Source organism: Podospora pseudocomata, chromosome 7 (genome assembly GCF_035222375.1).
Source record: "Podospora pseudocomata strain CBS 415.72m chromosome 7, whole genome shotgun sequence".
In the NCBI taxonomy this organism is placed as follows: domain Eukaryota; kingdom Fungi; phylum Ascomycota; class Sordariomycetes; order Sordariales; family Podosporaceae; genus Podospora; species Podospora pseudocomata.
The window spans coordinates 2901498-2923464 of NC_085891.1; the positions used below are offsets into that span (position 1 = coordinate 2901498).

The 21967-nt window shown below is 53.2% G+C and overlaps 6 protein-coding genes across 6 annotated transcripts; 3 read left to right on the top strand and 3 right to left on the bottom strand.

The window, feature by feature from the left end:
• Positions 1-2425: 2425 nt before the first annotated feature.
• Positions 2426-4864, top strand: QC762_709880 (uncharacterized protein; the record flags this gene model as incomplete). The annotated part of the gene is made up of 1 exon (XM_062893836.1): positions 2426-4864. One exon carries the CDS (start codon positions 2426-2428, stop codon positions 4862-4864), a length of 2439 nt encoding a protein of 812 aa, XP_062739681.1.
• A 711-nt stretch (positions 4865-5575) lies between these two features.
• QC762_709890 (uncharacterized protein) lies at positions 5576-6800 on the top strand (the record flags this gene model as incomplete). The annotated part of the gene is made up of 2 exons (XM_062893837.1): positions 5576-5783; positions 5865-6800. Exons 1-2 carry the CDS (start codon positions 5727-5729, stop codon positions 6798-6800), a joined length of 993 nt encoding a protein of 330 aa, XP_062739682.1. The 5' UTR covers positions 5576-5726.
• A 263-nt stretch (positions 6801-7063) lies between these two features.
• On the bottom strand, positions 7064-11652 carry TRK1 (low affinity potassium transporter). Its single transcript, XM_062893838.1, has 3 exons — positions 10361-11652; positions 8607-10306; positions 7064-8548 (listed from the first exon to the last, which is right to left on the bottom strand). Exons 1-3 carry the CDS (start codon positions 10497-10499, stop codon positions 7610-7612), a joined length of 2778 nt encoding a protein of 925 aa, XP_062739683.1. The 5' UTR covers positions 10500-11652; the 3' UTR covers positions 7064-7609.
• Positions 11653-13348: 1696 nt separating this feature from the next.
• Positions 13349-16291, bottom strand: QC762_709910 (uncharacterized protein; the record flags this gene model as incomplete). Its single annotated transcript, XM_062893839.1, has 1 exon — positions 13349-16291. One exon carries the CDS (start codon positions 16289-16291, stop codon positions 13349-13351), a length of 2943 nt encoding a protein of 980 aa, XP_062739684.1.
• A 127-nt stretch (positions 16292-16418) lies between these two features.
• Positions 16419-18424, top strand: QC762_709920 (uncharacterized protein). The gene is made up of 3 exons (XM_062893840.1): positions 16419-16698; positions 16770-18002; positions 18056-18424. Exons 1-3 carry the CDS (start codon positions 16597-16599, stop codon positions 18170-18172), a joined length of 1452 nt encoding a protein of 483 aa, XP_062739685.1. The 5' UTR covers positions 16419-16596; the 3' UTR covers positions 18173-18424.
• Positions 18425-19419: 995 nt separating this feature from the next.
• Positions 19420-21289, bottom strand: QC762_709940 (uncharacterized protein; the record flags this gene model as incomplete). The annotated part of the gene is made up of 4 exons (XM_062893841.1): positions 19420-20370; positions 20435-21027; positions 21133-21165; positions 21286-21289. 4 exons carry the CDS (start codon positions 21287-21289, stop codon positions 19420-19422), a joined length of 1581 nt encoding a protein of 526 aa, XP_062739686.1.
• Between the last annotated feature and the right edge of the window lie 678 nt (positions 21290-21967).

Genomic DNA, 21967 nt, shown 5'->3' on the forward strand with positions numbered 1-21967 from the left:
TCCTTTTCCGGGTTCTCGGGTTTGACTCTGTATGATACAGATGTGAGGATTTGTTTGGGTTAACTGATCAACAACAGGCAGGCAGGCAGGTAGGCGGTCGGGCGGGTAGATCTGGACTGGACCCTTGAATATCTGTCTTTCCAGGATGTACGGGGAGAATATCTGAAACGGGTGGTTTCGGGGGAGAGGACCCTGGGGGCTTGTGGGTTATGATTCTAGAAAGGGTGGGATATCATGCGAATATCCATGCATACGGGACAGAGTGAAAGAGTGTTTCCTTCAGACTTGAGTCTTGGGTAAACACGGAATGCGTAGCCGTTGATAAGCCTTGTTGGGGGCCAATGTGCGTGTGGTCAAGTGATTCGGGCGTCCATCCATCCATCTATTCAGGGGTAGTATCAAATTCGGCGGTCTGGATAAGGCGGCCACCACCGCGGTACCTGCATCAGCCATTGGCGATTCCTGACCATCCAAATGCGAGCATTATTTTTCTCGACTTCTAACAGAATTTCTATGTCGGATGTGTATGTACTGACCTGTGCAGCCTGCAGGCGCCTACATACCTAGTGAAGCAAAATGTTGAATGGTGCCACGAAGACATTTTGGTCTTTTTTTTTCTTTTTTTTTCTTCTTCCCACCGAAGCTTTCTTTCAACGGTGGGTGGTTTGGTTTGGTTTGGTTTTGGTTTAGGTTGCATAACACACACAGTGTGGAGAGAGAGAGGTGAGAATGCTTGGGGCGTTATTTCCCCTGGTTTCACCACACCACTACCTTACCCCAGGTAACGGTCTTTGTTCTCTTGGTGCTATGGAGAACTATTTTGGGGTGTGTGGTTGGGGAAAGTTAAAAGTTTCGATTCATTGAAGTGTGGGATCTAAACTCAATTGTAAAAAGATGCTAATTCGTGGCAGGGCGACGTAATTCATGGGGGAACGGGGGAAAAACGGTGCCCGGACTCCCGGAAATTGATATTGGGAAGGATTTCGAGAGGGTAAGGTGAGTAAAAAAGAACAGAACAATTGCTGAGATGTGAGAGAGAGACAATGTCAGCAAAGCCAAGATAATGGCTGGGCCCAATCGGGAGAATTGAATGGTAAAATGTGACAAAGATTGGGATGGCTTGGTTCGGAGGCAATGATGATGAGGCGGGTGGTGGTGGTGGTCCGGGTGGGACGGGCGGTCGGGAGGTCGGGAGAGAGCGCGGAACGGGCAGACTGTGGCCACGGACACTGCTTGCGTTGCTTGCTGGTGATTTCTTTCTTGTTGTTCAGACATTGTCCGTGAAGAGAGGATTGTGATTGTCTGTCTGTCTCGTGAGGTCTGAACTCTGAAGCGAAAGCCTCGTGCTGTCAAGTCTCGGATTACGGTACCTGGACACGGTGAGAGCAAGAGACAAGAGACAAGACAAAAGAGAGGGGCAATCGATGTCGTCTTGGTCGTCGTCTTCAGATGGACTCGACGGGAAGAGGCATGATGACATGTCCTTCAACGGTAGGGACAATGCAGAAGAAATGCGTGGTCTTGTGCTGGGCCGACCCCATTCCCCTACCTTAAAGCGACGCTGGTTGCAATGCTGAGCGGCAGGGGGGGACTCCCTGAGGGTACTTTTAGGCCAAGTATCTCATGCATACTAGTGACTAGCCACAGTGACTTTGGACAAAGGTACGGCGCTAAGTGGCCAGGCAATTAAAGCTCCATCCACTTCACCTTCTTGTCCTTGCCAATCTTTCACCTCTCCCCTTTTTTCGCTCCGTCCTGAGCGTCCTCTCTCTTTTATTGTCGCTGGCACCTCTCGCTTCTTCATTTTTGTTGCCGCCTTTCCTCCGCCTTCTAACCTAACCAACCTGCCTTTTCTTTCCCTTCGGCATCATTCTTTTTACTATATCCTAGGTAATAATTCTTTGGAGCCGCCCACGCAACCCCTTGACTTGACCCCTAGTCGACGACCATCTCAACCCACCCTTCGTCGACACCCGTCTTCAGAGAACTCTCGCTCTCTCGGACTGGACCTAAAGCCCTCGCTCGTCGAATCGATTATACGATAACAACTTTAATACGAAGCATTCTTCTTTGTTCGAAATCGCCAACAGCCCGCACGAAGACGTTCCTGAGTCCTTTCGGTCGGCCAGCCACACGTCGGACCCCTCGGTCAATTGGGTCGTCGTCTTTCATTGATAGCCAGCATTTTCTTTCACACGAATCTGCCACGCTTATCCCGCTTTTTTAGCCCGTCTTTGCCCTCTGAAAAAGACAAAACACACTTGGTGAACAGGGGGTGATTCGCTTCACCGCATCTTCCGGGGCCATACATTCCAGCACGCGTCTGTTTCTTCCCGTGCCTCTCACCAGGCACGTCTAATCCTTCAAAACGGCGGTTCTATCTCACGTCACCAGGGACAGTCTTGTCCCCCCGCATCTTCTCGGGATGCAGGATATCTCTGCCCCCCAGACGGGGTCTAGCAGCCACCGTTTCGGCCACGCCTCCAAGCCCTCCAACAGCGATACCGGCTTTTCCCACGGTGCCTTTGCCTCCAACATCTCTGGCTTTGCTGACAGGCATCCGAGACGCGGAAACATTCCGACCATCAACACCCAGCCTGTCTCTCACCAGCAGCAGCAGCAACAGCAACAACAGCAGCAGCAATATAACCAACAGCAGCAGCAGCAGCAGCAGCAGAACCATCACAATGGCGAGCTGACTTCTCCTGGCACTGGTTTCGAGTTTGCCTCGCTGCTGCCGTCCCAGCTTCTCCTCAGCCCCTTCCAGCCCGGCACTCCTGCCGCATTTGCGAGCCCTCATTTCCAGAATGTGAGCAGCTTCCAGCAGCTTCAGCAGCAAAACCTTCAGCAGCAGAATGGCGCGTCGAGCCCGATCCAGCAGAGCATTTCTTCCCAGATGTACGGCGGAATCGTCTCTCCTTCGGCTTATGGCGCCCCCCAGTTCTATTCGCCCCAGTCGCCCACGGCGTCTTTTAACAATATGGCTGGCCTGCAGATGCCCGTTCAGCCTGCTTCTCCCATGCCGATGACACCAGGTCTTGTGACTGGTACCAGTAGAACTGTGTACCTGGGCAACATTCCCCCTGACACTTCGGCCGAGGAGATTTTGGGCCACGTTCGCAGCGGTCAGATCGAGTCGGTCCGTCTTCTTCCCGATAAGAACTGCGCCTTCATCTCGTTCCTGGACCCTGCCTCGGCCACTCACTTCCACTCTGATGCCATCTTGAAAAAGCTCTGCATCAAAGGACAGGATATCAAGATTGGCTGGGGCAAGCCCTCGCAGGTGCCCACCTCGGTTCACCTGGCTGTTCAGCAGTCTGGTGCTTCCAGAAATGTGTACCTCGGCAACCTGCCCGAGGACATTTCTGAGGAGGAACTTCGTGAGGATCTCGGCAAGTTTGGTGCCATTGATACCATCAAGATTGTGCGCGAGAAGAACATTGCCTTTGTGCACTTCTTGTCCATTGCCAATGCCATCAAGGCCGTCTCTCAGCTTCCCCAGGAGGCCAAGTGGCAGGCGCCCCGCAGGGTGTACTATGGCAAGGACCGGTGCGCCTATGTGTCCAAGACTCAGCAGCAGAATGCCGCCCAGTACCTTGGAATCGCCCCTGGCTATGCCCACATGTTGACGGGTGCCGACCGTGACTTGATTTCCAGCGCCCTGGCTCAGCAGTCGGTCGCTGCCGCTGCCGTAGCCACGACGGCCGGTGGCATCACCAACCTGGGCAACCGGACCATTTACCTCGGCAACATTCATCCCGAGACCACCATCGAGGAGATTTGCAATGTTGTTCGCGGCGGTCTTTTGCACCACATCCGGTACATTCCCGACAAGCACATCTGCTTTGTGACCTTTATTGATCCCACAGCTGCTGCGTCTTTCTATGCCCTCAGCAACCTGCAGGGTCTGATGATTCACAACCGCAGACTCAAGATTGGCTGGGGCAAGCACTCTGGTGCTCTCCCTCCCGCCATTGCCCTGGCTGTCAGCGGTGGTGCTTCGCGCAACGTGTACATTGGTAACCTCGACGAGACCTGGACCGAAGACAGACTGAGACAGGATTTCTCCGAGTACGGTGAAATTGAGCTGGTCAACACGCTGCGTGAGAAGAGCTGCGCGTTTGTCAACTTCACCAACATTGCCAACGCCATCAAGGCTATCGAAGCTGTCCGTGGAAAGGAGGAGTACAGGAAGTTCAAGGTCAACTTTGGCAAGGATCGTTGCGGCAACCCGCCCCGCCAGCTCCAGCAGCAGGCTCAGCAGTCCCCTCGTGGCGAGCAGGTGCCTTCCCCTTCGGCCAACGGGTCTAGCCAGAGCGGCCACTCGCCCACCGGCAACGGTCACAACCAGCAGAACGGCCAGGCTGCTGCCGCCTTGTTCAACCAGAACAGCAACCCCTTGACCATGTATCTCACTCATGTGTCTCACCAGGCCCAGCAGCAACAACAGCACCAGCACCACCAGCTGGCCGCTCAACAGGCTGCTCTGTTCGGCACTGCTCAGTCTTCGCCCAACGAGCCCGGCATCTCCCTCGAGGTCCCCCAGGGTCATGGAGGCATGGGCCACCAGCAGTCGGCCAGCATTTCCAACGGCTACGCCACCAGCTCTGGCGCGACCACCATCGGCGGTCTTCTCGCTCCCGTCAACACCAGGGGCTCTCACAACCGGGCCGTCAGCTTGCCAGTATTAGCCCCCGGCTTCGAGAACGGCGTTGGAAACGGCAACATGGGCGGTGGAAACGATGATGGCCAGCGCCGTGGACACCAGTACCAGGCCAGCTACGGTGGCATGGGATCCGGTTTCGGGTTGGCCATTCAGGGAAACATGAATGGATGGACTGTTGAGGAGGAGGTTGTCAACTAAGGGAAGACCGAGACAGAGAGAGAGAGAGAGAGAGCATGGACAAAAGGGGGTGGGAATCGGGATCCAAAGTTTTTATTATTTTTTATACTTGAGGGTATTTGTTTGTAATCTTGCTCTTTTTTTTTAATTGGGTGATAGCTCTTGTTTCACTTTCGTTTTTTCTTGTTTATCTACCCATGTGTTGTTGTTGCTCCTTTTGCAAAACCCTTCGCTCCTTGTAATAAGCCCATTCTTTTTTTTCTTTTTCGATTGTATCTTTTTTTGTTTTTTTTTGGCATTTCTCTTAACTTTCAAATCCCGAAAATGAAAAGTCCAGGTGGGAGGAGGGTGAAGAGGGGGAATGATATATGCACTATTTTTGGGAGGGAGAGATGGATGGCATGGTAGCAAGGCATTTGGCAACAGCGGTAGTTTTGGATTTGGTATACGGGGAGGGTAGGGTGGTGGTGACATGGTTGGAGTTGGGAGTGAGGGGGTGATAGGTTAGGGAGTGAATTGAAGGGTATGAATTACTTGTGTGTGTGTGTGTGTTCTTGTGATGATGTGTGATGTGTGGTATGTGAGGAATGTGCACGGTATGAGAAAGGGGGTTGTTTTGTTTGATGGGTGGTGATGTGAGGGGATGGAAAGGGTAACCCTAACCCTGATTTGAGAAGGTAAGACGCGACTGAGACGCGTCGTCGGATTTTGTTCAACGTCATATTTGTCAAGGTCGATTTTGGGGGAGGGGGGGCACTTTTTGGTCATTCACACTTTTTGTTCGCTCACACTTTTTGTTCGCTTTTCTGCCGTTGCGCGTGTTTTAGGTCACTTTTCAGAGGAGAAGTTTATGTCCTGATCAAAAGAGAAAGTTTCGCACATTATGGCGAGCCGATCCGACACTGAGCTCTTGACTGAGCACTTTGGGTATCCCCCGGTGGTATGTTTTAACCATCCCCCTCCGTTCCCTTTTCCTGTCCTCCAGCCCCTATACCTTCTCTGCATCTAACCGTGTCCATAGAGCCTGCTAGACCTGATAATCAACACAACCAACACCCTAGCCGACCGCGCCCTCACTTCAATCGAATCCGGGCTCTTGAACGCGCCCCCCTCCGCGCTCGGGTTCCGACCCCCGGCGTTTTCCTCCCCTGCCGACAGCCACCGGAACGAAGTCGAGGAGGGGGTGCATAAACTCGAGACATTGCTGTTCGCGGCGCTGGACAAGAACTTTGACAAATTCGAGATCTACACCATGCGCTTTCTTTTGACTGTTAACCCTGAGGACGAGCCGTACACCACGCTGTCGCACTACAGGGGGTTGGATTTTGAAACCGGAGAGGAGGAGGTGGGAGTCCGCGGGGTGAACGAAATCAGGAGGAGACTGCAGGAGAGTATGAAATTGGGTGTTATGCTCGAGGCGGAGAGGGCGAGGAATGAGGGGTTGCTGGGGGAGTTGAGACGGTTGGTTGGGACACAGGGGGGGGTTAAATCTGAGGGGAATGAGGGGGGGAAAGAGAAGTCGGTTTTTGGGTTTCTGGCTGAGGGACGGAGGGGACTGGAGGGGGTGGACAGGGAGAGGCCGTTGGAGACGACGGCGAGGTTTGGGAGGAGTCAGCTGGGGAGCTTGAGGGAGTTGAGCGTGGAGTTGGGGGGACTGCTGCCGCGGTTGGCGCAGGAGACGGCGGCGGAGGATGGAGGAGCAACAACGAGGGATTGGAGGAGGGAGAGGCTGGAATATGTCGAGGCTGCTGCGAGGAGGCATTTGGAAAATGTGCGGGGGTTGGAGTTGACGAGGGACGGGGCGGTGAGGGATGATAATGCTGAGATGGTGGTCGGGGGGCCGAAGACGATGGAGGTGGGGGATTTGGAACGGGTGGTTGGGTTGCTCGGGGTGGGGGAAGCAGAAGAAAAGGGGACGGGGAAGGAGGCGGAGGGGGATAGGATGGACGAGTCTTGATTTCTCTTGTTTTATCTGTGGGCAGACGTTTGGGATGGTAGGCTGTGATGGATGAATGTTGTGATACCAGTGAACGTGGCGGTTGATTTGTTTTCTTTGTGGTACTCTCATGTACGAACGAGTAGGACTCTGTTTGCCAATGATGTTTTTGTTTGATGCCCTAAGCTCGCAATATCGAGCCTCACTAAACTCAAATGAACCGAATAATCAGTTATCGGTTCAACATGTCACAGAAATACAAAGCACATAACACACCAACTATCCGTAAGATATCACCCGCAACCACCTCCCAGCAGCGGCATATATTAGATTCTACATACATTACCCTTCTATATTTCCATAACCCTAACATCCCATATATACTCTCCTTTTCCTTACCACCCCCAGCATATACATATTCCCTCCCCACCATCAACAACAGTCTTCTTCTTGTAACCCTTTCCTACCACAATCCCTCTCAACCATCTCTCTTAAATCATGAAGGTAACCTGATACCAAAAATAAATAATGTAAACACCATGTCATGCCGACCATGCATCACGTTACTGTCATAACGTGTTTGTTCCCTGTACATAAACGCCACGAACCCTCATCTAACACCAACTACCATCAACAACGAAAATGAGAAAAACACACATAAACGCCCACCCTGTCTAGGATAAAACCCATTTGATGTGCTATGCTCGTGTTGAGTAAACCGGGGGTATAATTCTCGAAACGAGCGAAAATGAAACAAACCCTGTAAAAAAAAATCAACACAAAAAACCCCCCAAAAAACCGCCATGTTTTTAAAACCCTCAAGCCCAAGTCTAATCATCCTCATGCCCACCAGCAGTCCTAGGCCTGGGCGAAAACAAGTGACTAACCGATCTCCGCACAACACCGGGCTCGGTACGTCTCGAGGTGACCCGCATAGGTTGCGGCTCCGCGTCCGAGCAAGGGTCGGTCGATCTCCTATGAATAGCTTCCATCGGGGGCTCGGGCGGCACGGGAGGACCTGGATGCAAAATGGCAGCCAGGACATGTCCCAGGCCCCTCTGGTTGTGCGTCGTGTCGCTGCGGTGTGTCGCCACAGACATGCGAGAAATCTGCCTAGCCAATCTGCCTTCTGTATCTGCAGCCATTGCGTCCTTCGCATTGAGCGCATCGCTGGGCAGAAGAATGGCCCTGTCCAGACCGTACGGGAGACCACGGTGTCGGCCGCGTATCATCAAGCAGATAATAACCAGCTTTCCAACGTCCGAAAACTCGGCCGAAAGTGATGCGTTGATTGTCGAGTACCCCAAGCTCATGCCGACTGTGCCGTAAGCGCTGATGGACTCGAAGAGCATGCTAAACATGGTGAAGCCATTGGCGGCGTCCTCGGGGTTCATGATACGCGGCCCTTCCGAGATGGCCAAAATGAAGAGGCCCAAGGCAATAAACGGCAAATCAAACGAGAGCTGGCGGCGAGCGTGAGTGCCGACGTGCGACCAGTCGTTGTGGTTTGCCTTGGAGTGTTCCTCTTCTTCGCCGTGCGAGTAGATTCCCAGTGCATTCTCCTCATACACATTCGTCCTACGAACCGATATGGCGATGGGAAAGACCGAAATGTACATCATGATCATGTAGGAAACCTGGACGGCGGGGTGAAGCAGTGAGAGATTCACACAGGAGAAACCAGCGGTCCTCGTGGATGCGGCTTCGAAAATACCATTAAGAACTTTTTGGCCGTCCGACATCGAGGCTACAGGGCCCTCTTGCCCAAGCTGGTCGAGAGTTAGCATGCCTGGTCATCGCCTCGGAACCAAACAGAGATGAGCTTACATCTAAGACGATAAAAAACATCACGTCGAGGCCGTTTAGGAGGACAAGGAAGCCCAGCAGCCACCAGGTGGCTTTGGAAGGGAACAAAAGTGTGAAGCAGCGGCGAGGGTGGTCGAGCAAAAACCGCAACTCCTCATACATGCCAGAATTCTTGGGTACAATGAGCGAGAGCACCCAAATCATGAAGCGGAGCATGATGGGGAATCCAGTGTTGCCGATGACGATCAGGAAGCTCATCCACAGAAGTGGCCATGTCGCGGTGCTGAATGAATTCATGCTGTCTGGCGTCAAAGTAAAACCAAGATCCATGAAAGCCGATTGCGAAGTAAAGAAAGCCCACCATACTTTGTTTGGGCCTGCCGCCTCGACAACTTGCCCGTACTGAGTGGCCTGCAGAATCCACGGCAAGAGCCCAACCACACCCAGCGCCGTATAGCCCCAGAAGTAGACCGTCAGGACCCGGGCAAGCGTCTTCAAAGACCTGTACTCAATTCCTCCCAGCTCTTCGCGCTGCTCTTCAGTAAGCTCCGGGAAAAGAGAGTTGCGGCCGACGGTGGGCTCCCAGCTCAGATACGGCGTGCCTTCGGCCTTGTTGTTGGAAAAGGCGGTTCGCAGCGTCTGCATCGACTGACGACGCCTGTTCTGGGAAGGGCCGGGAATGACGGGTTCCTTTTCCACGTCGTCTTGCTTCTTTTTGTGCCGAGGAAAATGCGGCTTCAAAAAGTCAAACGTGTGGGCAGCGGCTCTAACATCGTCCACGAAGTCATCCGAATCTGTCTCCTGCAACTTGCGACGATCAGGCTCCTCAATAGTGATGGCCGGATGGCGGCCGTCAGCTGCTTGGGCTCGAGGTTCTCCATCCAAATTGAAAGCTTCCGCATGAGGTGACAGCAATTCGTCCTCATTGTCTCCAGCCTCAACACGCTTGGGGCCCAGGCCGCGTTCTACGTCTCTCGGATTCGGGATTCGCAGCACCTCGTCGTCTCCCTTCTTCTGTCGTTCGACTATGGCAATATGCTCCTCGTCCGATCGCATCCGTGGGAATTTGAGGAAATCCTCGCCCAGACCGTCACTTTTCGTGACCGTGTCGGCGAACTTGAGAGCTGGCCTCCGGGGTTCCGTCATGGATGATGTGACGGCTGGGCCTGTATGCCGATCTGCCTTATCCAATGGGCCGTCCAAGCCCCCATCTGTGGCAGTCCGGTTTGCCGCCGTGAGGCCGAGACCATGCCTGCCCTTATTCTTAGCATCGTCCAGCAGGGTCCCGTCGTTGTTGATGCGTGACTTTTTTCCGTTCAACATAACGGTAATCTTTCTGCCATTTACACCCTTTTCGACGTCGCCATCCTGCTGCTTCGCCTTAGTCCGCGACTTGGTAAACGATTTCGCGAGAGGGACCCTGACGAGTCGGGCATTTCGGGTTATGTGCTGGAACTTCTTTTCGAACCAGTAGAGACGGAGTTGAACAACAAGCGAGTTTACCGTGATGGGATTTGCCATCATAGGCCACAGGTAGAAAATGGCTTGCTGAAAGGTGGTCAAAAGGTTGATGTCGACCGTGTTCAGGCCGGCCTGGGTGGAGGCGCCGGCCGTGAAGAAGAGGGCGTCGATAAATCTAATCTCGGCAGTACCACCACTGTGTTTGCCAGCTCCCCAAGTGATGAGGGCGCCGATCAGCGCGAGGGATATGATCAAATAGTCTGCCATCACAATCAGCACCGCGAGGACTACAGGGGAAAGACACGGCCACCTACAGTGATATCTTATGAAGGGGAAGCCCTGGTTCTGCGGAAAGATGAATTCGAAGAGCCAGCGGGGTCTAGTATAGATGAATTGCTTGCAGCGCTGGGCCGTGAAAGGCTTGGTCGCGATCCATTGCTTGAACCGCTCCATGGTGGAGGTGGTTGTGTCCTGGGAGGGCTCAAGGGTAGTAGGATAGCAGCGAGTCTAGAATGATGCGGGTTGAGACGTAGGTTGAGAGGATAAGCCAAGTAGGTGGCGGCTAGAACAGATGGTTTGATGTGTTTTCGGTAGATGAGAGGGTAAAACGCAAAGTCTGGATAGATCACATAAGAGCTGTGAACAGTCGAGAGTCGAGTTGGCCTCTCCTCGAGAAGTCTGCGGCTTCCTGCGATGCAGGAACTAACCACGTTTACAGGCGCGGTTGACCAACATGACGACCTTGAGGAAGAGGTGAACAGTGGGGGAAGTAGCAAGGCGGGCGGGCAGCTGGTCGCGAAGGTAAGCGGTAGTGGTGGTGGCTGAAGGCGATAGATATCTTGGGTAGTAGGTAGCTGCCCAGAATAGGTGGAATCCCGGCGGTGAGCGAACAGGACTTGGCAGGGTCGTAAACGGTGCAGAGTGAATTAAAATCTCCTATCTGGGGTAGCAGTTTCTTGGTAGGGTAATGGCCCTTCGGAGCAAGTTAAAATAAGGCGAGCAGAGCGTCAAGCGATGGACGTAGATGACCTTTTTGTTCGCTGTAGCGCTGTAGCGGCGTGGTGGCTGACCACTTAAACCAACAGTTTAAGTGCCAAGGAAAAGATTCAAGAAGTAGAGATCCGAGGGACGGTTGCCAAGGTGCCAAGTTGCCAAGCCACTTGGTCCCGGTGTTGGTGAGCATTTGAGGCATGGGTCCAGACCGCGCACCCCGGTCAATGGTGAATCCTGTGCGCTTTGGCAGCAGGACCTCTGGGACACGTGGGGGCGATGAACAAAATGTGAGGACAACCACCAAGAGCAAAACTTGATTCTGTCAACAGCAATACCACTGTATGTACGGATATCTTTATATCTCCATGTTGTCTACCTGCTCCCGTCTTGTGTCTCGATTTTCCCCCGCGCTCTTTGCTCCCTCCCGAGCAGCGCTTGCGGATCAATGGAATTTTTGCACAGCCTCCCAGCCAAGATCTCCCAAGCTTTCCATCCAGCGGGCAACATCCAGCATCGGGAAGACGCCCTGAAAGCGGTCTCGCTGACAAAGGAGAATAATCAGAGGGCAGTGCCAATTGCACAGCATTAGCGTCCTGTGCTCCCTAAGAGCGAGCGTCACGCTTGTTCAAACCACCTCGGAAAGTTTGCATCATGGATCAGAAATATAAAAAAATTCCACCAGCGAGTGTCAGTGTTTCACAGTCTTCGATATGCACCCTGCGACAGGGGTCTCCATCGCCAAGCCAACCAACCGGATCCCGTCCATTACTGTTGTCTCGACAATGTCGTCACTGTTAAGAACCACGATGTCGGATGAAGATCAGAGGGGAGCACGGTCTAGAACTGCAACCTCAAGCTTACTCTGATGATGTACGACACGGCATATTCCCTACCGCCGAAGCTTCACAAACACCACACCGCTGACATGCAACACTTAGTTATATGCGCAATTTTGTTTCCCTTCTTGCTTCAATAACAACCCCGCATGAGATGGGTATGACAAGACAAGCTTTGTTCGGAAGGACCAGATGACGGGATGGGACTCAACTGAGGGCGGCACAAAGGGCACCGAGATGGCGCTACAACAGACACAACACACACCCGAGCCACACCCAACTGCCGCCTGCTCCTTTTTCGGTACTGGTTCTGATACGCCACTTGTCTCCTCCCCAGAGATTCTTCAGTGTGTAACTCTCGGAACATACCACCACCTCCTCCTCCTCCTCCACCACCTCCACCACACTCTGGGTTTGTTTCATGTCACCACAGTTGGCAACTTTGAGAGTGGCTTGCTTGTCTCCGAAAGTAGTACGTATAACTTGGGACCGGACTGAGGGCTCGTGATCATTTTTGTGATATGTTGTCACGACAGTTGGGGGTGAGGTTGGTGGGCTTCAACTTGCAAATGGGAGCAGAAGTAGCTCTGTGGGATATATATCAAACAAATGGTTTTCTTGCGATATCGCATCTGCCACGGCATGACTGCGTTTTGAAGCAAGTTTGGCAGCTCTTGATGGCCGCGCCGCTAGACAGGCAGCAATTTGGGAAGCTTGCATATTTCTCCCAAGTCCAAAGTTCAGATGGACAACTCCCATTTGGTGTCAAGCACACCTAACACCCCTGATTGCTCACCTGGCTCAACATAAGCAACGGTCAACACTGTCAGGTGCCTGAATCTCTCAAGAGCCGAAGGACTTTCCCGTACAAACTAGAATCTTTACGGCCACTGGATGGAAAAACTCATCTACTCAAAGACCAACAACACACACTGACAAGACATCAAACACCTCAGCCATCGTGATAACTTGCATGCCACAAACGCCCAAAGTGGGTAGGGATGCCAACTGACATCTTGTCAACCTCGAATATGCCCAATGGCTCGTGGTGGGCTACTTTACGGCCGTCCAGTGACCTACACAAGTAGCTCTTTACCACACATGATCTCCAAAGATGTTAGTAGGCTTGTTGTTTTGTCCATAGCGTGCCAGGTTGCCAACAGGAGCCATTATGTTGCTGTTGGCCACTGAGCCTCTAGGTAGCCAGGCTGTACAACCTGCCAAACCTGAAATTGAGGAACATCACAAAACATTTTTATCAACTTATTCCAGCTGCATACAGAGAGAAAGAAAGCCCACTTGTTTGACCACAACATTGCACGAGCATCTATTTTTCCCAAGTTCTATATCATCATGTCAACCTTGATTTTATTGTCTAACCCGCAAGAACCCTTTTATATCTCATCTATTCTTACACTCCCATCTATATATATATATATATACACTTTATGTACTTAAACTGGCCCCCCAAGCCTAATTCATAACCCCTGCCCTCTCAGCAATATGCCAAAACCTATGCTTCCACCACCTAGCCTTCATCACCAACTCGCCTTCCTCCCTCCCCATCCCCGCCCCAGGCCTGACAGACTCCAACCTCATCCCCCCCTTCCCGTCCTTCACCCCATCAACAACAACCAAATCCTCCCTCACCTCCCTCGCCCTCCTCACCAACCTCCTCGCCCCCTCCCGATCCCCACTGTTCAGCAACCCGACCAAATAATCACACAGCATCCCAAACGTCATCCCCACCTCCTTCTCCCCCTCAAACTCCTTCCGGAAAACCTCCTTCGCCTTCTCCACCTCCCCAGCCTGACAAAACCCGCTGATGACCCTCTCCCAAAAAACCCTGTCCACATTCGCCTTTGGCCCGTGAAGACGTCTGTTCTTGATCAAATCCGCCACCGCCTTCGAGTTGGGCGGGTTCTGATTGAAAAAGTGTTCCACCAACATGGTGTAGATATGCGGCGTCGGCTCCAACCCAGACTGCAAAATCTGCCCATACACCGCCTTGAGCGTCTCCTTCCCCTCCTCCCCCTGATCAACCAGCAGCTTGATAATCTTGGCATAAATCATCATATTCGCCCTTATCCCACTAGCCTCCATCTCCTTGATAAACTTCCTCACATGCGCGAGCTGCTCGCCCTTCGGCCGGTCAGCATAATTCCTCATCGTGCCCTCGAACAGAATCGTAAACGTCGCGGCATCCGCCTCAATCCCGGCGTCCTGCATCTGAGACAGCAGCCTCCGAATGCCAGGGATATCCATCTTGAGAACCAACGGCCGAAGCAGGATGTTGAATGTATGGATATCAGGGTTAATCCCCTGCTTCCCCGCCCACGCAAGCACAGTCATGACATCCTTTTGCCTTTTCGCTTTGAGCAGGCCCGATATCGCGGCATTGACAGGCTCGATAGACGGCTTGACCGCCACAAGCGGATTCTTCTCCCTGCTCGCCCACGTCCTCTCCATATCCACTAACGCCCTGATCCCCCCTTCCGCATCCCCGGATTTGAACAACCCCGCCACGCGAGACGTCCAGATATGCGTATCCAGCTTCACCCCAGCCGTGATCAAATTCTCCCACATCTTATCAAGCGCCCCCTTGGACCGAGCCCTGCTACACCCCTCAATCAGCGCGCTCCAGGTCCTGATCGTAGGCTTGACATTAACCCTGTGCATGCTCTCCCAGACATGGTTCGTCAGTTCCGTCTGCCTGAGCTGCATAAACGCCTGAATAAAATAGTCAAACAAAGTCGGATCCTCACTCATGACTCTGATCCTCTCCTCGTCCGGGTTCTTGTCCGGTCCCCAAAAGTCAACCCACGCCGCCTTCACCTCTCGAAGGTTGGCCCTCTTGAGAGCGGTTCCAATCCTGCGGTGGATCCCCTCCCGTTGTTGACGTCGCTCCGCCTCCGGAGTCCTCACCCGCATGTACCAAATGTGATTGCCGTCTTCCTCGCCGAGGTCGCGGATGTACCTGAGCAGATCCTGATACTCGGCAAAGTTATACTCTAGATCCCGATCATTCGGCGGTTTCGCCCGCGTCAGGACATTTTTCATCATCTTGGTAAACATCGAGGCTTGATCCCTCGTCTGGTAGTTGGTGTTGATGCGGTCGGTGAGCATTCGATACGTCGCATAGGCTGCCCAGCTGATGTTGTACCGAGAGGTGTTCAGCTGCAGTTTTTCAGGGGACAGTGAAATAAAGAGCTGAGTATAAGGCACTGCCAAGCTCGTCTCCAAGCCATGGACTGTTTCATGGAGCGTCTTCGTATCGGGCGTCGGAGCGGCGTTTCGTCGAGGCACTTCTTTCAGGAACTCGGGGTTGTGCTCGATGAAAACGTCCCACGACTGCAGCAGGTCTCTTATGAGGATTGCACGGTTGGCCATGGCGGCCTCATAGTCTTGCAACGTCTGAAAGGCATCTGGTGTTGTCTCCTGCCGGGTGATGTGCTGGACCAACGTGAGAATCAGTTTGCCCCAGGCGACATAGTACAAATTGGACAGCCTAAACGTGACTTCGGTGATACGCGAGACAGAGGGAAGCCTGGGGTCGTCCGGGTTGGCGATCTTGACTCTTGTGAGATAGCTCAGAAAATCGCGAGCCACTTCGTCCTTCATGAGTTCGCGTATGCCGGCCTTGGCCTCCATCAGTGGCTGCAGTTTCTCCTCGAAGAAGGCAAGGGCGGCCTCGTAGTCATGGTCGACAGTCATCATCTGCTTCAACTTGGCCACATCTTCGAAAAATTCAAGGCTGCTGCCCACGGGACTGATGTTGATGCCCTCCTTCTCTTCTCGTGTCTCTTCCCGTGCGTTGCGCGTTTCCGATATTGGCTGGGGGTTCTCTGGTTCCTCTGCTGCTTCTAAAACCTCGGGTATCTCTTGTGCTTCTGGTGTCTCGATTTTCTCGGGCGTCTCTGTCGTTTCCATGACGGCTTGTTCCACTATCGTCTCCTTGCTCTCTGGCATCGGCGCTGGCTCTATCCTCTCTGGTGCCTCAGCTGGAGCCGAGACCGGCGCAGGGTGGGCTGCTTGGGGCACCGAGGGCGAAGAGAGTTTGACACTGCGAGTACTTGGTCCACTCGGCTTGATCGACGGCACAGAAGGAGCTGGTGGTGCGGGAGTAGGTGGAGGTCGGACTGGACCATCTGGTTGCGCTATATCCCCAAGAATGGACCTAAACATGGCCACGGCAGCGGCACGTTTTCTCGAGGCAGCCTCGAGTAGATCGGACGGTGGTTCGGGTTCTTCATGTTGCTGCCGGGTGCTGTTCGTAGCTGTTCGAGCAGGTCTCGGTCTGGGGCTGGAGTTGGAGCTATAACTTCGTGGTGTTGAAGGACGAGGACCCCGCCCTCTGACGGCGGCCAGCAGCTGGACTTCGCATCGTAGACAGACGTTCCTCCCAAGATCGCGCATGTTCCGTTTTGAATGCGCCGACCTTTTGTCAACTGCGATTGCGAGTTGTGTCGAGGTTTACATATAAAAAGAAGCTCTAGCTTTCAAAATTTTGGGGACAAAAGCGAAACGGCCAAAGCCAATTGGGGGGGGACCAGGAACAAAAATGCCCCACATCCCCCACATTTCGACAACAGGCAGCATCCATTGACATGCTTGGCACCCGAGGGTACCCCAAAGGGGCAACTTGGTCTCCCGATACGTCATTGTAACCTTTGACCTGATATCTTGGTGATATTCATCTTATCATATCAACAAATATCAAGATGACCACCCTCCAACCCCGGCCGCCGTATACCGATGCCGAGCTGCAGAAGCTCTACCCCCCCAACCTGGACCTGCAGCTCGTCCAGATCCTCATGCGCCATGTAAGCCATTCCTTCACCGTCCTATACCACGAACCCAACATACGTCTAACCAACCCCCCCCAATCCCCCAGGGCGAACGCACCCCCGTCTCCCCCCGCTTCCAAAACACCGGCCTCCCCCCCTTCTGGCCCTACTGCACCTCAGTCCGCCAAATAACCTCCACCATCCTCTCCCCCTCTTCTTCCTCTCTCACAACCCTCCAATGGACCCGCCGCCTCGAGACCTTTTCGCGGGAATCCGACTCCCCCACCCTCGCCCTCTCCCCCACCTCCCACCCAGACAACATCTGCGACATGGGCACCCTGACCGACCTAGGCCGGCAAACAACCTCCTCCCTCGGCGCCCGCCTCCGGGACCTCTACATCACCCGCTTAGGCTTCCTCCCCCCGGCAATAACCTCCCCCTCCCAAATCTACCTCCGCACCACCCCCGTCCCTCGCGCGTTGGAATCCCTCCAACAGACATTTTCTACCCTCTACCCCCCTAACACGCGCCTTCCCTCCCCTGAAACGGGCATCTTCCCTACACCGGTGATCATCACGCGGGCCCATGCGGATGAAACGCTTTACCCCAACGATGGCAACTGCAGGCGCTTTGCGGCTTTGTCACGGGCTTTTGCGCAGAGGGCGGCGGATAGACATAACAACACGCCTGACATGGAATACCTCAACCAGCTGATAGGCAAGTGGATGGACGGGGGGAAGGTGGCGGTTGACAGCAGGCCGAGACTTTCTGGTGTGATGGATACGATTAATGCTACTTTGGCGCATGGACCCGAGACAAAACTACCGAAGGAGTTTTATGATGAAAAGGCGAGGGGGATAATCGAAAAGATTGGGGTGGAGGAATGGTTTCAGGGTTACAGAGAATCGGAAGAGTATAGGAGGTTGGGGATTGGGGGGTTGGTCGGGGATTTGGTTGAGCGGATGGTCAAGAGTGTGGAGGGGAGGGGTGATGGGGTGAGGTTTGGGTTGCTTGGGTGTCATGATACTACGCTTGCGGGGATGCTGGCGAGTTTGGGGGCTTTTGGGACGGAGAGGTGGGTGCCGTTTACTAGTCATGTTGCTGTTGAGTTGTTTAGGGATAATATGAAAGGGGGAAGGGAAAGGGAGGGGTGGTTTGGGGGTTTGTTTGGAAAGGGGAAAGAGATTGGGAGACGGCCGGCGGAGGAGTTGGGGGAAGAGGAGAAGAAGAAGTTGGAGGGGTATTATGTTAGGTTGAGGTATAATGATGAGGTGGTTACTGTGCCGGGGTGTAGGATGGAGGGGAGGCATTTGGAGGGGGATGAGTCGTTTTGTACTCTGGTGAGTGAGACTTGATGTGTTTGGGATGGGTGAGTTTGCTGACTGGGATGTAGGCTGCCTTTAAGGAGATTGTGGATAAGTTCACGCCCAAGAACTGGAAGCAGGAATGTCGGATGAGCAGAGGGGAGACGGTTTCTTTGCCGAAGGTGCCGGAGCCGGCTGGGTATTGATGGCTTTGAGACTGTGGGAGCATGAGTAGATGCATTTGGCCGAGTGCGTAGGCTGGAGCTGGGTGGTTGCATATGGTAGGAAACCATCGTACATTATCATCACATGAAAGCACACCTTCTAAAGCTCAGCTATGCCTTGAGTTTCTGAGTGCCAGTCCTGGGGTTTGGCAATCATGATACATCATCTTGTGTGTATGTCGATGAAGTTCAACCACTGGGGTGTAGTATGTGGCTTGGTCGGTGTCCGAACGGACGAAAGAAACAGCTTCTGACCAAACAATAAAGGGGGAGTTAAAAGCGGGAAGGAACGTGTGTCTTGATCCTCATTGGTTGTTTGCGGGTGAGGCTCGAGTCTATATTGACCACACCTCTTTTCCTGTTCCCTCGGGAGAGAGCGATGAGCGGCCTCCCTCGGACTTGTTTTACTGTGAATTTCCATGTTTTGACATGCTGAAGACCGAACAGCAAGTACGAGCTGAACGAGATTCGGAACACTCCTTGTTCTGGAGTAAAGAGTTGCGGTTGCGTAGGTTATGTGTGATTGGAGCGAAGGTTCAGCTGGCACTTGTACACTCTCTCTTGGCGCAGGGGACTGTAGGCAAAGTAGCAGCTTGTAACCAGTTAGGGAGATGCCCTGGATTTAAACTTGACATCGGTCTTTTTGGAGGTGGCTCTGCCAGGAGAGTTTGATTTTGAGAAGAGTAGGATCTGCAGTATCATTATTGAGACATTTGCAGGTCGGATCCGCTTGAGAGTGTGCCTGAGAGTGATCCTGGACATGCTGCTGATGTCAGCTGTGATGTAAGGGCAAGGCGAGTGAGACGATTCCATGACATGTAGCTAAAGTTTTCATGATAAATTACCTGTGAGAAAGTAGAGAGATAGTATCTTGACCTAAACACTTGAATCTCAATATAATATATCTAAAGCCGTCTCAAATGTTGATGTATGCCATACATCATCTAAAATCTATTTACCACCCAACCAAACCCAAAGTCTCTGGAAGAAAATAAACCGAAAAGGCAAAGAAAAAGAATGCAACGTAAAACAACAAAAGCAGTGAGAAGCGTCCAAAAGCCCAATCCGGATATCAGTATATATACCAAAGAAAAGAAGAACAGAGCCCCCACTCGTCCAGTAAAGGAATACCTTCTCTAGTACAGCCCAACACAGTCCCGCTGTATTCTCTCTCTCTCTCTCTCTCTCTCTCTCTCTTTATCCATCTCTACACAAATCCCATTTCCCCCTCAAAAACTCACATAATCAACCCACCCCCTCCCCCCAACAACCTCCCCAATATCCCTCCCCCTTCCTTGCACCCTCTCCCTCAACCCCCTCACCCACCCCATCTCCAACCTCCCGTCCCCGCCAACCATGACCCCCTCATCCCACCCCGTCATCATCCCCGGCAGCTCACCATAAAACCAGTCCAGAACCTCAACAACCCACCCCACCAAATCCGGCTGCGCAGCCCCCTGCAAAACCCAATATCCCCCCCGACAGACACTCTCCGCCACCCCCCTCGTCTCCTTCCACCCCCACCTCATCGGGTCAACGCCCGCTAGCTTCCCGGATAAAGTAACTTCCACCCCTATTGGGCCGTCGATTACCGCCTCAAACAAAACCCAATACAGCCTCCACATCTTCGGCCAAAGCAGCACCAACCCCGACCAGTAAAACAACAACCCAAGCCCAGTCTGTGTATCCCTAAACGCAAACGTTTCCATAAACGGAATCTCCGGTTGGTATGGCAGGGTGGCTGGGTCCGCTATCCAGAATGCTGACCGGGGGAGGGAGGTGAACCATGCTGAAAGTCGGAGTTCAATATCCATCATGTTTGACAAGAGGTCTTGGGCAAGTAACCGGCGGGAGAGGGTGGGGGGTGTGTCAGGGGAGGTGATGCTGTTGAATCTGGCGAACAAGGCCGGGAGGAGGGATAGGAGGGACAAGAGATTGTCGAGCGGGGATGGGGGGTGGGATTCGTAGGGTGTGGTTTGCCATTCTGGACTTGACAAAAAGGTTGGCGTGGAGGAGAGGAGGGCCGTCCAGATTGCTGCTGGGCGGTAGATGCGAGCGAAGAAGTGGTGGTTTGGAAACTGACGAAACCCGGAGGGGCCGAGGCGGCGGACGGTGGAGGTTTGGAGGGAGGGGTCTTTCCATGGTGGGAGGGTGGAGTTGTATGTGATGGAGTTGTTGTGCTAGACGTCACATCACGGGTAAGAATGGGAGAGGGAAGGGGAGGGGAGAAAAAGGGGCAGATACCTCGTAGAGAAACATGAATATACTATCCGTCTGCGTTCCTTGGCCTCCTCGGGATTCGCTCGGTGGTGCGAGGTGGACCATACACTGCGAGAACAGCTGGAAATCGTCCTCCCCGGGGTAGGGCGTCAGATCAGGGGATTGGTAAGTAGGAAACGACACAAAGATTGTCCGGTTTTGTTCCCCCTCGTCTTCATCGGTGGCGTAGGCTCTGGTCACTGAGCTTAGTGGTGTGAAAAGGGCCGCGATCTGGACTTGAAAGGTTTGTCCTCCGCAAGAGACTGAAATCAAGTCATCCCATGCCGGCCGAAGGGGCGTATTGGCTACGAGCTGGAAGCTGCCGGTGTCGTCGCTTCGTTTGGATGACGAGTGCTTTCCGCTGCTCTTTTTGGATTTGACCACCCGGGGAGGGTGCGAGGAACACCGCCCTTGGTCTTCAATAGTGCCGATGATGAATACCGTCTCGCGCTCGTAGCCGGCGCATTCTCGGCCGCTGTCGAGGCATTTTCTGCAGAGAGGGCGCTCGTTGTCACACTGGAGATGCTGGGTTAGTTTCTGAGACTCTTCCAGAAGATGATGGTCATCCTCGAGGTTGGCTATATGGAAGAATTTACCTTGACTCGACGAACTCGGCAAGCTAGATATCACCGTCAGCTATGACTCCTCCCACTTAAACCCGACAGCTTGGACGCCAGACTTACTGTTGCAGCCTTTGTACTTTCCTGGAACTCCGACTGTACCGGGGATAGTCAGCAAGATATCTCCCTCTGTGGACAAGGACAGTACCGTAACTACCCAACAGCCCGTGCTAGGGCCGGTGACGTCTTGCCACAAGGAGAAGTAAGAAAACTCACCCATATTGATGACTATCAGCTTAGTAGGTATATATGCAGCGACGACTCGGCAGACTGAAACGGCAATAACGACAAAATCAGACAAGACAGATGCTCATGGTGGTGTGTTCCGCGGCCCATTTGTACTTATTCTTCCCCCTATGGTTTGCCTTCAGGTAACTCATCCATCAAGGGGGGGGTTCAGAAAACAAGCCACGCAATACACCTTTCTTCGTAATTTTCTTGTTGGCTCCAGAATAAACTGGATGATGGGCGATGGGTACACTCTTCGATCCAACAGGTCACTCTTCTAGTACCCGACGCCGTCCGGCTCATATCGTTGGGTGGTGACTTGGATCGGCACTGCCGTTGGGAAGGGAGAGGGGGGGTCAACTAGGTACTAGAACATCAAAGACCTGCGACTGGGCTACCGTACATGACCTGCAGGTAACTCGTGAAAGATATCTTCAAGTTGGGAAAGCGCGGTTGTTTAGTAACTTTTATTTTCTTGTTGGATCTTGGAGAGTTCCTAACCAAACGGCGTCTACCTTGGCACTCACCACGACCACATGGTGGTAGGCTGAGATCAACACCCTCCCCACCCTCTCTTCGCTTTTTCCAACACCCCCCACCCCCTCCTAGCTTGAGAGGCAAGGCACGTCATAGAGGGCCTGGTAGAAAGAAAGAACATTGATGCTAGCTG